Source organism: Aquarana catesbeiana, linkage group LG04 (genome assembly GCF_042186555.1).
Source record: "Aquarana catesbeiana isolate 2022-GZ linkage group LG04, ASM4218655v1, whole genome shotgun sequence".
Classification (NCBI taxonomy): Eukaryota; Metazoa; Chordata; class Amphibia; order Anura; family Ranidae; genus Aquarana; species Aquarana catesbeiana.
Genome location: NC_133327.1, coordinates 280,166,404 through 280,183,682, shown reverse-complemented (window position 1 = coordinate 280,183,682; position 17,279 = coordinate 280,166,404). Strand labels below are relative to the sequence as shown.

At 41.3% G+C, this 17,279-nt stretch overlaps 1 protein-coding gene across 2 annotated transcripts in view; it reads right to left on the bottom strand.

Annotated features, from left to right (window-relative positions):
• The window catches only part of MYOM2 (myomesin 2), a 241,805-nt gene that overhangs the window by 37,281 nt on the left and 187,245 nt on the right, over window positions 1-17,279 (bottom strand). For both annotated transcript variants that reach the window (XM_073626642.1, XM_073626643.1), the window contains 4 exons: window positions 16,743-16,879; window positions 4,639-4,783; window positions 2,808-2,867; window positions 1,258-1,325 (listed from right to left, as the gene is read on the bottom strand). In XM_073626642.1, coding sequence (XP_073482743.1) covers window positions 1,258-1,325; window positions 2,808-2,867; window positions 4,639-4,783; window positions 16,743-16,879 — 410 coding nt within the window. The remainder of the gene's footprint in view (window positions 1-1,257; window positions 1,326-2,807; window positions 2,868-4,638; window positions 4,784-16,742; window positions 16,880-17,279) is intronic.

Sequence of the window (17,279 nt, the reverse complement as noted above, 5' to 3'; positions counted from 1 at the left end):
TTTTTTTTTTTTTTTTTTTTTTTTAGGAGCACGCAGCACTTTATTAGTATTATTATCTGCCTAGGGTATTGTTTGCATTTAATACACCCTAGCCCTGTCACGTATTGTTTACACGCATCACCTCTTTCACAAGTACTTCTGCTTTATTTATTTGAGTAGTTTTTTATATACCTTTATGTGCATATAGCCGGACAGCGCCAACACCCCTGTTTAGATCATTACCCATTTTTTGGATATCACACTTGGTGATATTCATTTGTAGGGGGGCAGCAGTCCCTTCTCTTCCTAAGCGCGGAATTACTGCCATACAAAGCACGCTGATGCTTAGCTCCCTCCAAGGATGCAAAAAGTGGCATCCCCAGGGGCAGCCATGTATTCCACCTCCATCCTATGCTCTTCAGACTGCAACCTCTCCCTTTCCACATTATTTTCTTTACAGACAGCCTTGATGGCAGATATATATTGCCCTCTCATTACTGCCTTGAAAGTGTCCCAAACTACAGTATCTGCAGCAGACAAAGTATTGTCATCTCAGAACTCAGCCATAGGTGCTTGTACTTGTTGTGTCACCTGCTCCACCTGTATCCAACCAGGCGATAACCGCCATGCACTTCCTCCAATCCTAGCCACCAAAGAAAGGGTTATCAACAGAGGGTTCAATTATATTATTCCTAACCACACTGCAGTTATTGCTTATATGTACTGTTTATTGTTGACTAATGAGTTGATTTTAGTCTAGTGATACAGCACTTTATTCTAAGTTACTTTGGCATAATGATTATACTGTCTAGTAGACTGTGTCTGAATCTACCCTTTATCTGCTCATTTATGTTTATACCACCATTTACTCTAAACAATACCAATACATTGATTTAATTTACCACTAAATTGTCTTGTGTCTATTTCCTGGCACTAATTCTCACCCGCCTTTAAAGTATCTGTGCTTGTGTTATATAAGTGCTTGCAGCAACTTTCATTCAACCAGGTGTGTCAGAGGGGCCGAGGACCTTCACTGAGTCAAGGCAAAGAACAGAGAAAAATCAACCAAGTGGCTCCTGCGGGGGTAGCGATAAATATATTACACTGAATATATTTTTTTCCTTACATACCAATGCTCATACATTACAAGACTATCTCTTTCTGGCATAAAACATTTTTGTGGAAGGAATTCATCACAGGCTAGCTACATCAGTAGAACAGAAAACAATAGATATTTTTTTTTTGATAGAACATGAGCAGTTAAGCGATTACCCATACCTTGCAAACAAGCAAAACTTCACATTCCTCTGATACCTCCCAGTACAAATATTCCTGGAAATGGGGGCCTGTACATTGGAGAAATTAAACTTAGCATCAGAAACAGCTTTGGTTTGATTATTATTTATTTGTACAAGTATTCGGTGAACTGATTGTAATTTTTTTCCCTAAATCAGGTCTGTTTACTGGCTGATCATTGATACTTCTTAGTTGTATATTCCTGTTATACCTGTGTATTCCTGTACCCTGGGCATAAGAGGAAAATATGGCATATGGCGGCAGTAAGTCAGTTTATTGTAACAACTTCACTCTTCAGATTGCTGATAAAGAATAAGTATGGAGAGAATAATTTAAAAAAGGTTTAATATGTGTGCTGTATGCTGAAATCACAGATGTTGAACCCAACATATTGGGGGGGAGGGTGGAAGGAGGCCACAAATATGCAGAAGTCAGATAGAAGAAACAGTCTGCTTCTGATATAGAGTGGAAAACCTAATACAATGCACATACACTCCAGCAAATCCCCAAATTTCTATCCAAATATGAACAGTAAAACAATATCTGGTTAAAGCAGAATTACTGCTACCACTGTCACTGCAGGGAATGGTCATGAGTGCCTCCATATTGTATGAATATGTCAACCTGGTAGATTGTTCTCAGCAGTGGCAAATAAGATTACTAAGCCTCTCTGACTCCTATGCACCCCAACATATATAATATCTGATCAAATCCTGCAAACTGATATTTTTAAAATGTGGCTATAGCCCTGTTTGCAACAAAACAATGATAGATAATGGCACATCAGGAAGTCCAGTAGTGTCTTTTACATTTTTTGAGATAGCCTCTTTAAGCTTTAACTGTTCATGATATGTACTTATTATTTTAAAGTTCTCAGAATCAGTCTGCTCAAATTTAAAATGAATGATCTGGTTCCTCAACACAGATAAGTTGTACAGCATCTGAAGTTAAACCCCTGCATCAGCACCTAACTTTTTAGAGCCACTAGTAAACATAACATATTGCATAATAACAGCATCACATCAAAATGATGAACTATGTCACATTAATTCTGTGAAATATATGAATGATTACATTCTATAAAATGCCATGAAACTAATTTTAAAATGTTGGATATGATGAGGGTGTATGAAGCACTTTCATCAGAGCTATTACCATAAGGGAATGAATAGACAGTACTTTTCCACTTTACGTTAAGTGTAATGGTGTGTGTTCAAATTCCATTTTAAATGATAAATTCCAGCAATTACTGAAGGAGAAACTCATAGCATAATTTTTTTACGATTTACTGCAGTTGTGCCACTCTAATGAACCTGCCTCTTTAACGCAGGTGTGATATGGATAACACTTTAACCCCTGCAACTAAAAGGCAGGACGTAATTTCATACTATTTTCTGTTTATCATGTTTCAATATTAACAAGCTGTGTTGAATGCATGTTAATTAGAGGAGCACTTGTTGAACTGTAAAAACACAGCAATGTTTATGAATGTATATCATTTACTTGATGCAATACTTATTATTCCATTATACCTTGCTTTCTAATGTATTCCTTCCTCTGGAACTCAGCTTCAGCTAGTACTGCCTTGAAGGCTGTGAATGTAAAGATAAAATGCATTAAAACTAAGCAATGTGCATAGATAAAAAAGACAAATTAAATATACAACGGCAAGTGAAATCATTCTTAAATTTTAGTTTTGCTCTCAGAGAATAATAGCAAAGGCATTTTTGCATCTCTAATGATTTACATTAACTAGTTGATATTAGGGGACATTCCCGTTTTTAAGATTCTTTAAAAATTATACTGTAAACTCTAAATTCTACTGGAAACAGCAATAAAAATGTACACATTTATTTATTAGAGGTATTTATAGTGCCGACTATTTTATGCAGCACTTTACGTATATTGTACTATTCATATCAGTCCCTGCCTTCAAGAAGCTTACAATCTATTGTCTCTACCTCACATGCATTTATACACATTTTACTATTTAATCAAAAGCCAATTTACCTACCAGCATGTTTTGAAGTGTGGAAGTAAACCCACACAAGCACAATGAGAACATGCAAACGCTATGCAGATAGCGTCATCATGGTTGGATTCAAACCAAATCACCATAGTGCTGTAAGGCAGGAGTACTAACCATTCTGTTAGTTTTAAGAAAAGAGGCACTCAATTGCTTTTTTAGTACATAAAGTGAAGGGCAATCTTCCCAACAGAGACAAGCGCAATAATAAAAGCTTGTTAGGTGATTACCTACTCTGCTAAAATAAAAGTGCTTTTTTGTTATCTTCCTAGAGAAATTTCGGGACAAGAAGTAAGGAATATTTTCAGAAGAGACACGGGAGGTGAAAAAATGTCATCAGCGGTTTTAGCTCTTCCAACTGTGTTTTTTGCTTAAAAAGTAACTTCACCCCCACTTAGCATTTTTTTTTTATTCTCTGACCATTGCTTCTGCATGCTTTTCCATGTCGCAATATCTTTCTCTGTCACTGTGCTCCCTTGCCACCATTTTGGCCCAAATGCTTGCACATGCACAGACACACTACATCATCTATGAGACCTAGCAGAGCCAGAACATCCCGCATGTGCAGACACACCAGGCTGCTCTGCCAGGTCCTATAATCTCCATAGTGTGGCTGCACATGCACAAGATTGCACTTCATATGTCATCCTCCCCTAGTACAAAGGTTGAGAAAGTTAACCATGTAAAAATTAAAAACATTTAAAAAAAATATCAATTGTGTAAGAGGGAGGAGGAGAAGGCAGAGGAGAGACAGCCATATTCATGGATGAAGGTCTGCTTTAAGTTACATGAAAACCTTAAAGCAGAACCTCATCCAAAAAAGAAAATACGAGCTTTAAGTCCTCCACCCCCCCCCCTCCTCTGCAAAAAATTAGTATGCCTTTTTTGGGGGGGAGCAGGTACCTAGTTTTGACAGGTACCCACTCCCACCCCTATGCAATCCAAGTGGAAGTTCTCCTCTCCTCCTCCCTCCCCTTAGTCTTCTGTGACATGTCACAGGTCCCAGAAAACTATTCAGAAAGCACAGCACGGCTCACGCTTGCACAGTAGGCAGCTGACTGCACAGCTGGCTGCCCACACTTAAGATGTTAGCACCAGGAACCTGAAGGCTAGTGAAGAACTAGTCCAAGTGAGGATAGTGCTGGATCTCTGTACAGGTTAGTGTCCTGTTATTAAAAGTCATCAGCTAGAGGATTTGTAACTGCTAACTTTTAATTGTTTTTTTCTAGAGTGAAGTAACTCTTTAACTGTTTTTATGCTTATAATCAACTTTAAAATGACGACTAGTCTTTCATGTAATTCTACAGTTTCATTCACATTCATACAGTTAACCATACCATCTCCAATGAGAACTAATGAAGACTGGTTCTTGGCTTTTCCATCCTGAATTTGTATAGTGTATGTGCCCTCATTTTCAACTGTAAATCTGTCCATGACCATCTCAATAATTCCAGCAGACTTATCGAATTTTATACAATGGCTCTATAAAATAAGATGCAGAACACAGTGTAACCATTCACATTTCAATTTAGAATACAATCATAACATTTTACCTTGTAAATTTCAGTCACTAGAATATATCAAGTAGGATCATACTGATTTGTCTGAAAGATCACTTTTATATTTGTTTATGTAGACTGCAGATAAAAGATACAGACCAGACATACAGTGCCTTGAAAAAGTATTCATACCCCTTCAAATTGTCTACATTTTGTCATATTACAACCAAAAACGTAAATGTATTTTATTGGGATTTTATGTGATAGACAAACATAAAGTGGCACATAATTGTGAAGTGGAAGGAAAATGATAAATGGTTTTCAACATTTTTTTACAAATAAATATGTGAAAAGTGTGGCGTGCATTTGTATTTAGCCCCCCTGAGTCAATACTTTGTAGAGCCACCTTTCACTGCAATTACAGCTGCAAGCCTTTTTGGGGATGTCTCTACAAGCTTTGAACATTTACAGAGTGACATTTTTGCCCATTCTTCATTGCAAAATACAGTATCTCACAAAAGTGAGTACACCCCTCACATTTTTGTAAATAATGTATTATATATTTTCATGTGACAACACTGAAAAAATTAAATTTTGCTACAATGTAAAGTAGTGAGTGTACAGCTTGTATAACAGTGTCAATTTGCTGTCCCCTCAAAATAACTTAACACGCAGCCATTAATGTCTAAACCGCTGGCAACAAAAGTGAGTACACCCCTAAGTGAAAATTTCCAAACTAGGCCCAAAGTGTAAATATTTTGTATGGCCACCATTATTTTGAGCACTGCCTTAACCCTCTTGGACATGGAGTTCACCAGAGCTTCACAGGTTGCCACTGGAGTCCTCTTCCACTCCTCCATTACTACATCACAGAGCTGGTGGATGTTAGAGACCTTGCGCTCATTCACCTTCCATTTGAGGATGCCCCACAGATGCTCAATAGGGTTTAGGTCTGGAGACATGCTTGGCCGGTCCATCACCTTTACCCTCAGCTTCGTTAGCAAGCCAGTGGTCACCTTGGAGGTGTGTTTGAGGTCGTTATCATGTTAGAATACTGCCCTGCAGGCCAGTCTCTGAAGGGAGGGGATCATGCTCTGCTTCAATATGTCACAGTACATGTTGGCATTCATGGTTCCCTCAATGAACTGTAGCTCCCCAGTGCCAACAACACACATGCAGCCCCAGACTATGACACTCTCACCACCATGCTTGACTGTAGGCAAGACACACTTGTCTTTGTACTCCTCACCTGGTTGCTGCCACACATGCTTGACACCATCTGAACCAAATAAGTTTATCTTGGTCTCATCAGACCACAGGACATGGTTCCAGTAATCCATGTCCTTAGTCTGCTTGTCTTCAGCAAACTGTTTGCGGGCTTTCTTGTGATCATCTTTAGAAGAAGCTTCCTTCTGGGATCACAGCCATGCAGACCAGTTTGATGCAGTGTGCAGTGTATGGTCTGAGCACTGACAGGCTGAGACCCCCACCCCTTCAACCTCTGCAGCAATGCTGGCAGCACTCATACGTCTATTTCCCAAGACAACCTCTGGATATGACGCTGAGCATGTGCACTCAACTTCTTTGGTCAACCATGGTGAGGCCTGTTCTGAGTGGTACCTGTCCTATTAAACCGCCGTATGGTCTTGGCCACCGTGCTGCAGCTCAATTTCAGTCTTGGCAATCGTCTTATAGCCTAGGCCATCTTTATGTATAGCAAAAATTATTTTTTTCAGATCCTCAGAGAGTTCTTTGCCATGAGATGCCATGTTGAACTTCCAGTGACCAGTATGAGAGAGTGAGAGCGATAACACATAAAACACCTGCTCCCCATTTACACCTGATACCTTGTAACACTAATGAGTCACATGACACCGGGGAGGGAAAATGGCTAATTGCGCCCAATTTGGACAGTTTCACTTAGGGATGTACTCACTTGTGTTGCCAGCGGTTTAGACATTAATGGCTGCGTGTTGAGTTATTTTGAGGGGACAGCAAATTTATACTGTTATACAAGCTGTACAGTCACTACTTTTCATTGTAGCAAAGTGTCATTTCTGCAGTGTTGTCACATGAAAAGATATAATAAAATATTTACAAAAATGGGAGGGGTGTGCTCACTTTTGTGAGATACTGTAGCTCAAGCTCTGTCATACTGGATGAAGAGTGTCTGTGAACAGCAATTTTCAAGTCTTGCCACTGTAGCAGAGCGTCCCAGAGAGAGCCAGGAAAAGTCCTGTTAGGGGTTTATACATCTCCCAGGCTCCTCTCATACACGTTCAGGGATCTCTGATACATGGTCCAGTTCAGGTCTTGGTCCTCTCCACCAGGCTAATTTAAGCTCACCTGAGCAGACAGCCTTTGCTCTTGGCCTGGGATACTCAGACAACTTCTGTGTAGGAGAGCAAAAAGGTATGTGGAAGCTGACAAGCTGTAGGCTTGCTCAGCCTGGTAGTTAGGTTCTGTAAATATTGTTTAGTTAGTGCCGAGACATGGCTATGTTTTGTTTTGGCTATTTTTGTTCCTATTTGTTTTTTTGGAACACTGTACAGCACCCGTATATAGACTTGTATATAGCACAAATAAACACCGCACTGTTTGTCACTATTTCACTGGATTTGGTATCTGTGCCTGAAAGACTGCTCATCCCAGGGAGCTTTGTACCTGCTACCTGTCCCCCAGGTTACATATGGTGGAGACTGCGACCAGCTGTAGTAAGTTACTACTTAAAAGGCCAGTACCTAGAGTGACTAAACATGGAGGAAATCCTAAAACAATTGGTGATATCCAATGCTGCACAGCAACAATACAATGCTGCATAGCAACAAGCAAACGCTGCACTGCATCAAGCAAATGCTACACAGCAGCAAACAAACGCTATAGCACAGGAGCAAACCAAGGCCCTGTGCCAACAGATTGGTGCTGTACAGGAGCTATCGCAGAGGCTGTTTGAACAGCTAGTCACTGATGCAAAAGAGGATAGGAAAACTCTGGCTGCGGTTGTGGAGACGCTAGCACAGTGGTCACCTGCTAAAGTTAATGTTGTTGGAGACAAGCCCTCAGCCATCCATGTGGGTCGCTTTCTTTCCAAGATGACTGCAGATGATGATCCAGAGGCCTTTCTCTTAACGTTTGAACAGACCGCTGAGAGGGAAGGTTGGCCCAAAACCCAGTGGGCAGGACTGGTCGCCCCCTTGCTGTCTGGAGAATCACAGAAGGCCTACTATGATTTGGAGTCAGCAGAAGCAGGAGACTATGAAAAGATCAAGCAGGAAATCCTGGCGCGACTTGGTGTCACCTTGGCAGTTCGAGCACAGCGGGTCCACAGCTGGTTCTTCCAAGACGAGAGGCCCCCAAGATCGCAGATGTTCGACCTAATTCACTTGGTGAGGAAATGGCTACAGCCAGAGTCCCTGTCTGGGCCACAAATAGTGGAGCGTGTGGTCATGGACCGGTTCCTGAGGTCACTACCAGTTCCCCTGCAGAAGTGGGTGAGTCAAGGGGACCCCAACTCGGCGGACAACCTCGTGGAACTTGTTGAAAGGTACTTTGCTGCAGAGAGCCTGGTCACCACCCCTACAGCCGCACGGACTTTCCACCCAAAGCCACAGTCTCCCCAGGCAACCTGTAAGACTGTTCCAGGGGAAGTGGGTGGTAAGCATGGCAAGGAAATAGGGGGGAGGATTTTTGGTGCCAGGACTGAAGTTTGGCATCCCAAACAAGGGAAGCTACTGCCTGTCAGCAAACCAAACTGGGGAAACATCAGGTGTTTTCGTTGCCAAGAACTGGCGCATGTTGCAGCAAACTGTCCATTGACAGATGAACCAATGCAGTTTGATCTATCTATTAGAAGGCAGTCTATGTTTGCTGCTGTTTCATGCGCTGCAGCACCAAGTATGGGAAAACAGCTGAGATGGTTGAAACTGTGAATTTGCATGCTAAAAAAGTTGCTGTGATCTGTGTACATGGGGATACCCACAAGTATCCTATAGCCACTGTTCAGTTTAAAACTGGCTTAGGTACGGTGACCCATCCAGTCGGACTTGTGCCCCACTTGGTGCACAAGGCCATAGTTGGTAGGGACTTCCCTAAGTTTTGGAAACTGTCCCGACCCGGTCGCAGTAGCTGACTCAGTGACAGAGCCAGAACTCCTGGGCGCTACTGACAATGTGGGTTCAGGGGACTCTTCTCAGGGCTCCCCGGGTTTTCCTTTCTCAGTTATAACAGGAGAGCTGGAGGAGCTTGAGGAGGTCCCCACAACCAGTGGAGCTGGACAGCCATCTGCTGAATCTGAGCCTACGTTGGAGTTTGCTGACCTTAACCACTTCCCGACCACCGCACGACTATGTACGTCCTAAGTTTGAACGGGGATATCGTTGTTATGGCAGCAGCTAGCTGCCATAACCCCGGTATCCCCGTTTTCGTGCGGCGGCCGGCTTTCAGATAAAAGTGGTCCCTGCGGTGGATTCGCGGCAAGATCACTTTTATCGGTGGCGGGAGAGGGCCCCCCCTCCCGCCGTGATCCGGTGCCCTCCGCCGCTTACCGGAGCCGTCGGTAGCGGCGGAGGCGATCGCGTCCTGTGCCGTGGTGTGTCTGGAGACGAGTGAGGCCAAGATGGCGCTCACTCGTCTCCATGACACTGCTGGGCGGAAGCGACGTCAAAACGTCACTTCCGTCCACGCCTCTTAAAGGCATATTTTTTCAAATGTCATTTTTCTAAATGACTTTTTTTTTTTTTTTTTTTGCATTTTAGTGTAAATATGAGATCTGAGGTCTTTTTGACCCCAGATCTCATATTTAAGAGGTCCTGCCATGCTTTTTTCTATTACAAGGGATGTTTACATTCCTTGTAATAGGAATAAAAGTGACACAATTTTTTTTTTTTTTTAAACAGTGTAAAAATAAATAAAATATTGTAAAATAAATAATAAAAATAAAAAAAAAATTTTTTAAACCTCCCTGTCCCGACGAGCTCGCGCGCAGAAGCGAACGCATACGTGAGTAGCACCTGCATATGAAAACGGTGGTCAAACCACACATGTGAGGTATCACCGCGACCGGTAGAGCGAGAGCAATAATTCTGGCCCTAGACCTCCTCTGTAGCGCAAAATATGCAACCTGTAGAATTTTTTAAACGTCGCCTATGGAGATTTTTGAGGGTAAAAGTTTGACGCCATTCCACGAGCGGGCGCAATTTTCAAGCATGACATGTTGGGTATCAATTTACTTGGCGTAACATTATATTTCACAATATAAAAAAAAATTGGGATAACTTTACTGTTGTTTTATTTTTTTATTCAAAAAAGTGAATTTTTTCCAAAAAAAGTGCGCTTATAAGACCGCTGCGCAAATACGGTGCAAAAAAAAGTATTGCAATGACCGCCATTGTATTCTCTAGGGTGTTAGAAGAAAAACCATATATAATGTTTGGGGGTTCTAAGTAATTTTCTAGCAGAAAAACCTGTTTTAAACATGTAAACACCTAAAATCCAAAACGAGGCTGGTCCTTAAGTGGTTAATGTACACAAGGAAAATGTTGGTACCGAGCAGAGAAAAGACCCAACCCTTGCCAGGGCCTGGGAAAATGTAATGGTGATTAATGATGTACCTGTCGAATCAGGGGACAGGCTCTGTTTTCCTTATTTTAGCAGCAATGAGGATTTACTGTATCGTGTATTTAAAAAAAATGATGAAGTGGTTGAACACTTGGTGGTCCCTAAGCCATACAGATGGGTGGTGTTGGAACTTGCCCATGGGCACTTTGCTAGGAGGTCATTTAGGGGTTGAGAAAACTACTGAAAGGGTGTTGCGCAGGTTTTATTGGCCCGGGATACAGAAGGATATTGAGAATTATTGTCAATCCTGTCCTGTGTGTCAGATGTCAGCCCCACTACAACACTTCCGAAGTCCTTTAGTGCCCTTGCCCATTATTGAAGTGCCCTTTGAAAGGATTGTCATGGACCTTGTGGGTCCACTCCCCAAGTCTGCCCGAGGTCATCAGCATATCCTTGTAATCATGGATTATGCTACCCGTTACCCCGAGGCCATTCCCTTATGCACCGCGTCTGCTAAAAACATTGCCAAAGAGCTGTTTATGGTGTTCATTCATTTTGGAATCCCTAAAGGGGTCCTTACAGACCAGGGCACCCCATTTATGTCACGAATAACTAGAGAGCTGTGCAAGTTATTTAAGATGTTGCAATTGCGAACCTCGGTGTACCATCCTCAAATGGATGGCTTGGTGGAACGCTTAAATAAGACATTAAAGAGCATGTTAAAAAAGGTTGTTGACAAGGATGGGAAAAACTGGGACTTCCTGATACCATACTTAATGGTTCCCCAGTCCTGCACGGGGTACTCTCCATTTGAGTTGCTTTATGGGAGACACCCTCGGGGACTCTTAGACATAGCCAAAGAAACTTGGGAGGGGGAGCAGACACCCCATAAAAGTGTCATTGAGCATATCGCTCAAATGCAGGACAGGATTGCAGCAATCATGCTGATGGTAAAAGAACACTTACTGCAGGCCCAAGCAGCCCAACAGAGGATATACAACAGGGGGGCCAAACTCCGTGTTTTCTCACCTGGTGACAGGGTCCTGGTGTTAGCTCCCACTGTTGAGAGCAAGTTCCTGGCTAAGTGGCAGGGTCCCTTTGAAGTAATTGAAAGAGTTGGGGAGGTCAATTACAAGGTATATCAACTAGGGAAAAGGAAGCCCGAACAGATTTACCATATAAACCTGTTAAAGCCCTGGAAGGATAGACTGGCGTTAACTGCGAGGGCCCTCCCGGTAATGCCTAAGGGTGCTGAGTCTCTTCTGATCCCTGAGGTCACTATTCCAGACACCCTGTCATATTCCCTAAAGCAGGAAACTAGAGAATTCCTGATAAGAAATAGAGAGAAATTTTCAGAGTTACCTGGCACAACTTCAGCAGTTCAACATGATATTGTTACTGAACCTGGGGTCCGTGTCAAGCTCAAACCGTACCGAATTCCTGAAGCAAGGAGAAAGGACATCAGCGAGGAAGTTAAAAGAATGTTGGAGCTAGACGTCATTGAGGAATCCATTAGTGCCTGGTCTAGCCCCATCGTGTTAGTCCCAAAACCGGATGGCACTTGGAGGTTCTGTAATGACTTCAGGAAGCTTAATGCAGTGACAAAGTTTGACACGTACCCAATGCCCAGAGTGGACGAACTTATAGACCGACTTGGCAAGGCTCGCTATTTGATCACTTTGGACTTGACAAAAGGTTATTGGCAAATACCCCTGACTGGTAGCGCCAAAGAGAAGACTGCATTTGTGACCCCGGAGGGTTCCTTTCAATACAAAAAAATGCCTTTTGGGTTGCAAAATGCCCCCGCGACATTTCAGAGGGCCATGGACCGGACTCTAAGACCCCACCGACAATATGCAGCAGCATATCTAGATGACATAGTGGTACATAGCACTGACTGGGAGTCTCACTTGCCCCGTATCCAGGCTGTCCTTGATTCCCTCTTCAAAGAAGGTTTTACGGCAGATCCCAAAAAATGTGCCATTGGTCTAGAGGAAGCCAAGTATTTGGGCTACACTATTGGCCGTGGTGTCATAAAACCTCAAGTGAATAAAATAGAAGCCATCGAGGAATGGCCACGTCCTGCAAACAAGAAGCAGGTCAGGGCCTTTCTTGGCATTGCGGGGTATTATAGAAGATTTATCCCAACTTTTGCAACTATAGCTGCCCCACTGACAGACCTTACGAAAGGGAAAGACTCTGTAATGGTGAAATGGTCCTCAGTAGCAGAGGAATCTTTCCAAGTCCTGAAGAAGGCTCTTTGTGCACAGCCAGTACTGTACTCCCCAGATTTTTCCAAAGATTTTTTGGTTCAGACGGATACGTCTGATGTTGGTATTGGGGCAGTACAATCACAGGTACACAATGGGGAAGAACACCCTGTGGTGTACCTAAGCAGAAAGCTCAATGACCATGAGAAAAGGTATGCAGTCATTGAAAAGGAGTGTTTAGCCATGAAGTGGGCCGTGGACGCACTCAGGTACTATTTGTTAGGGTGCCAGTTTGAGTTAATAACTGACCATGCTCCTCTGAAATGGATGGCCCAAAAGAAGGAGACTAATAGACGGGTGAACCGGTGGTTTTTGGCTCTACAGGATTACTCATTCACTGTAAAACACAGGCAAGGTGTTGAGATGGGGAATGTAGATGCCCTGTCCCGTGTTCACTCCTGTTGGGCTACAGGTGTTCCAACCCTGGGGTTGAAACAGGGGGGGGATATGTAGCAGAGCATCCCAGAGAGAGCCAGGAAAAGTCCTGTTCGGGGTTTATACATCTCCCAGGCTCCTCTCATACACGTTCAGGGATCTCTGATACATGGTCCAGTTCAGGTCTTGGTCCTCTCCCCCAGGCTAATTTAAGCTCACCTGAGCAGACAGCCTTTGCTCTTGGCCTGGGATACTCAGACAACTTCTGTGTAGGAGAGCAAAAAGGTATGTGGAAGCTGACAAGCTGTAGGCTGGTAGTTAGGATCTGTAAATATTGTTTAGTTAGTGCCAAGACACGGAAAGGTTTTGTTTTGGCTATTTTTGTTCCTATTTGTTTTTTTGGAACACTGTACAGCACCTGTATATAGACTTGTATATATCACAAATAAACTCCGCACTGTTTGTCACTATTTCACTGGATTTGGTATCTGTGCCTGAAAGACTGCTCATCCCAGGGAGCTTTGTACCTGCTACCTGTCCCCCACACCACATATTCTAATTTGGATCTAGGTCTGGACTTTGACTGGGCCATTCTAACACATGAATATGCTTTGATCTAAACCATTCCATTGTAGCTCTGGCTGTAAGGTTAAGGTAGTTGTCCTGCTGGAAAGTGAACCTCCACCCTGTATTTGGCTCCATCCATCTTCCCATCAACTCTGACCAGCTTCCCTGTAACTGCTGAAGAAAAGCATCCCAACAACAAGATGCTACCACCGCCATGTTTCATGGTGGGGATGGTGTGTTCAGGGTGATGTGCAATGTTAGTTTTCTGCCACACATAATGTTTTACTTTTAGGCCACAAAGTTCAGTTCTGGTCTCATCTGACCAGAGCACCTTCTTCCACATGTTTGCTGTGTCTCCCACATGGCTTCTCACAAACTGCAAATGGGACTTCTTATGGCTTTCTTTCAACCACAGCTTTCTTCTTGCCAATCTTCCATAAAGGCCAGATTTGTGGAGAATACATCTAATAGTTGTCCTGTAAACAGATTCTCCCACCTGAGCTGTGGATCTCTGCAGCTCCTCCAGAGTTACCATGGGCCTTTTGGCTGCTGCTCTGATGAATGCTCTCCTTGCCCGGCAGTTTAAATGGACAGCCAAGTCTTGGTAGGTTTGCAGTTGTGTCATACTCTATCCATTTTGGGATGATGGATTGAACAGTGCTCAGTGAGATGTTCAAAGCTTGGGATATTTTTTTTATAACCTAACCCTGCTTTGAAATTCTCCACAACTTTATCCCTGACCTGTCTGGTGTGTTCTTTGGCCTTCATGAGGCTGTTTGTTCACTGTTTTCTAACAAACCTCTGAGGGCTTCACAAAATAGCATTAACAAAATAGTATTTACACTGAGATTAAATGACACACAGGTGGACTCTATTTACTAATTAGATGACTTCTGAAGGCACTTGGCTCCACTAGATTTTAGTTAGGGGTATCAGAGTAAAGGGGGCAGAATACAAATGCACAACACACTTTTCAGATATTTATTTGTAAAAAATATTTGAAAACCATTTGTAATTTTCCCTCCCCTTCACAATTATGTGCCACTTTGTGTTGATCTATCACATAAAATCCCAATAAAATACATTTACGTTTACGGTGGTAACATGACAAAATGTGGACAATTTCAAGAGGTAAGAATACTTTCTCAAGGCACTGTATATGAGAGGATATGTTCTATCTGTATTTTCTGGCATATTTAATAACAATCTTGGTCTGTTGGAAAGGGCACTTAGCCAGATATATATTATAGGAAGCCAGAGAGCTAATCTCTGAAATGGTTTCAGTGTCTGTGTCTATATATGTCATAAACCACATATAAGAAAAAAAATATTATTTCTATCATTATAGCATTAAGTGGTCATATTTGGGAATGTTCTATTATAACATTTTCTTTTCCTTGATCTTTCTGTTCTATATTTTGATGTGATAATTAGACAGCACCTTAATATAACATTACAATACCTTTGTTCAGTGAAATAAACATTAAGTATGAAACATTATAGTGATATACATAGCATTGACAAACAGTATACTGATACCTGTTTGCTAAGATGGACAGCATCTTTTAAAACTCAAAACTATTTTTTTTTTGGATGTACAGTAAACAAAATGTATGGATAGACAGAGTTATCATCTTCTAGAAGAATCCCAACAAATTTCAGAAGCATTCTGTGAACTTAACCCACGTACCAGTCTGTCTAAAAAGACTTATTGTATATACTGTAGGAAAAATTGTATTATATAATATACTTACAATTCTGTTTGAGTTTTAGTCTTAGACCTCCTGTATAGTTTTAATGCTTATATCATAATGAAGAATTTAAGAATCTTAGTAGATGGCTACTAACTATTCTCCATTTAGGAGATGTCAAACTGAGCAGTGTTGCATGCCAACACAACTACAATGATTACATGCAGCGCACAGCATTAATTGATTCATAAAGTTAGCATTATTAGCAAGCATGTTGAAAAGGAAACATATCTCTCCTGAATTTTGAATTTGAATTAATGTGATAGAGAAGTGATTAGAAACTAGTCATTACTATCTTTCAGTTACTCAGTAGCATTCGCTGTGGATGTTCTCAGTCATATAACATAGCCTTCATCTATCCATATTTGTGTTTGTCCCATAACTCTTACACATCGCACCTTGTCTCTATGCTTTAATTTGCCTTATAGTCATAAATGATTTGTGTAATGCTTCCAGTAGCCATTTTAGCAGTGGGCTTTCATAATGACTATAAATTGACATAGCAATAGCACTCAAGCATGGCAAAGCAAATGTAACTGGTTATAGAATGCTTTATTTCTAAACTGATTTGTACATTTGTTTTGTGCCCATATTCACAATGTTGTTTCAAAGCTTTAAAAATATGCATTGTGATTCTTTATTTAATGGATTGTGACAAGGATTAATGAACTCATTCATTTCTAAATAATACCACATAAAACCTTTTCCAAAGCATTCTAATACTGTATAATAATTTTGTATGGTAGGTCTTCAGACGGATGCGCCAAAGTACTCGCCATCCTTATTAGTTTACATTGAGCAGGCTATCTATATTTAGAGAGCTTTGTTATGCCAATAAGTTTGTGGAACAGATCTAATTAATGATGCATTTATAAGAACTCAAAGTATTATATCCTCTGCACAACAAAACAACCTTTCCAACCAAAGTGCTGTATGCAAGAAATTCACATTGTGTTACAAAAAAAAAAGAGACATTGCTTTAGGGGAAAGCAAACAATAATCATATCTACTCCTTAGGGGAAAACATAAATATATTTAGAGATTATGTAACAGATCAATATTAGCTGCAGCTTATTATACAGATCAATATCCAAATACCTGCACACTTCCTTTTGGCAAAGAAAACATTACAATAATCCTTTGCCGATACTGCTGTACATTAACTGTTTATATTGTGAGAAGACATTGGATTTTGGAAAACTGGATTCATTTAATTCTGGTACTTTGCCACTGTGATGTGAGTCATCAGATTATTCTAAAAGCAATTGGTGTAATTCTTCTTAAGGGACCCATAGCCCATTCCATTGCAATAAGCTACGATATTAAGAGGAATTAAGATTTGTGCAGAGAAACAGCATTTTTTACAGTGGTAAATTGAAAGTCTATTAAAGTGATATCAGCAGGGATAACGAAGGATACGCACCTCGCTGTTTTTAATCTCAACATCATTCACAACAAACCGGTAGTTCGTTTCTGCAGAGAGGTGTTGGGATTCAATCCAGAAGCGTACCCTGCCTTTTTCCAATATTTCATAAGTCAGTTCTGACTTAAGAGGAATAGCTAAAAGAGGAAACAAGTTGTTCTTGTTCATACGTTTTGAACTGCATTCCATACACAATGGCATCTATGCATATCATGACATGAAGACAAAAAAGGTGTAGACTCTCTATAACAGTGCAGTTTTTTGATCAGGCATTTTTAATCACTGTAATGGCACATAATGACCCTCTCCCATGAGATAAGCACACCCAGCTAGATGCAAATAACTTTAGTGCCAACATGTAGCATATGGGATTAAATGTGGTAGATATGGGGTGCAATATCTATATTTGTAGCATGAATATGTTTCACTTATGAATAGAATAAACCCAATATTACCAGGGCTCCCAGTAGAAGGATTCTGTTATAAAGAAGAGAACCCCTACAACAGACATTCTTAAAGACATGTAAGGATAAGGGT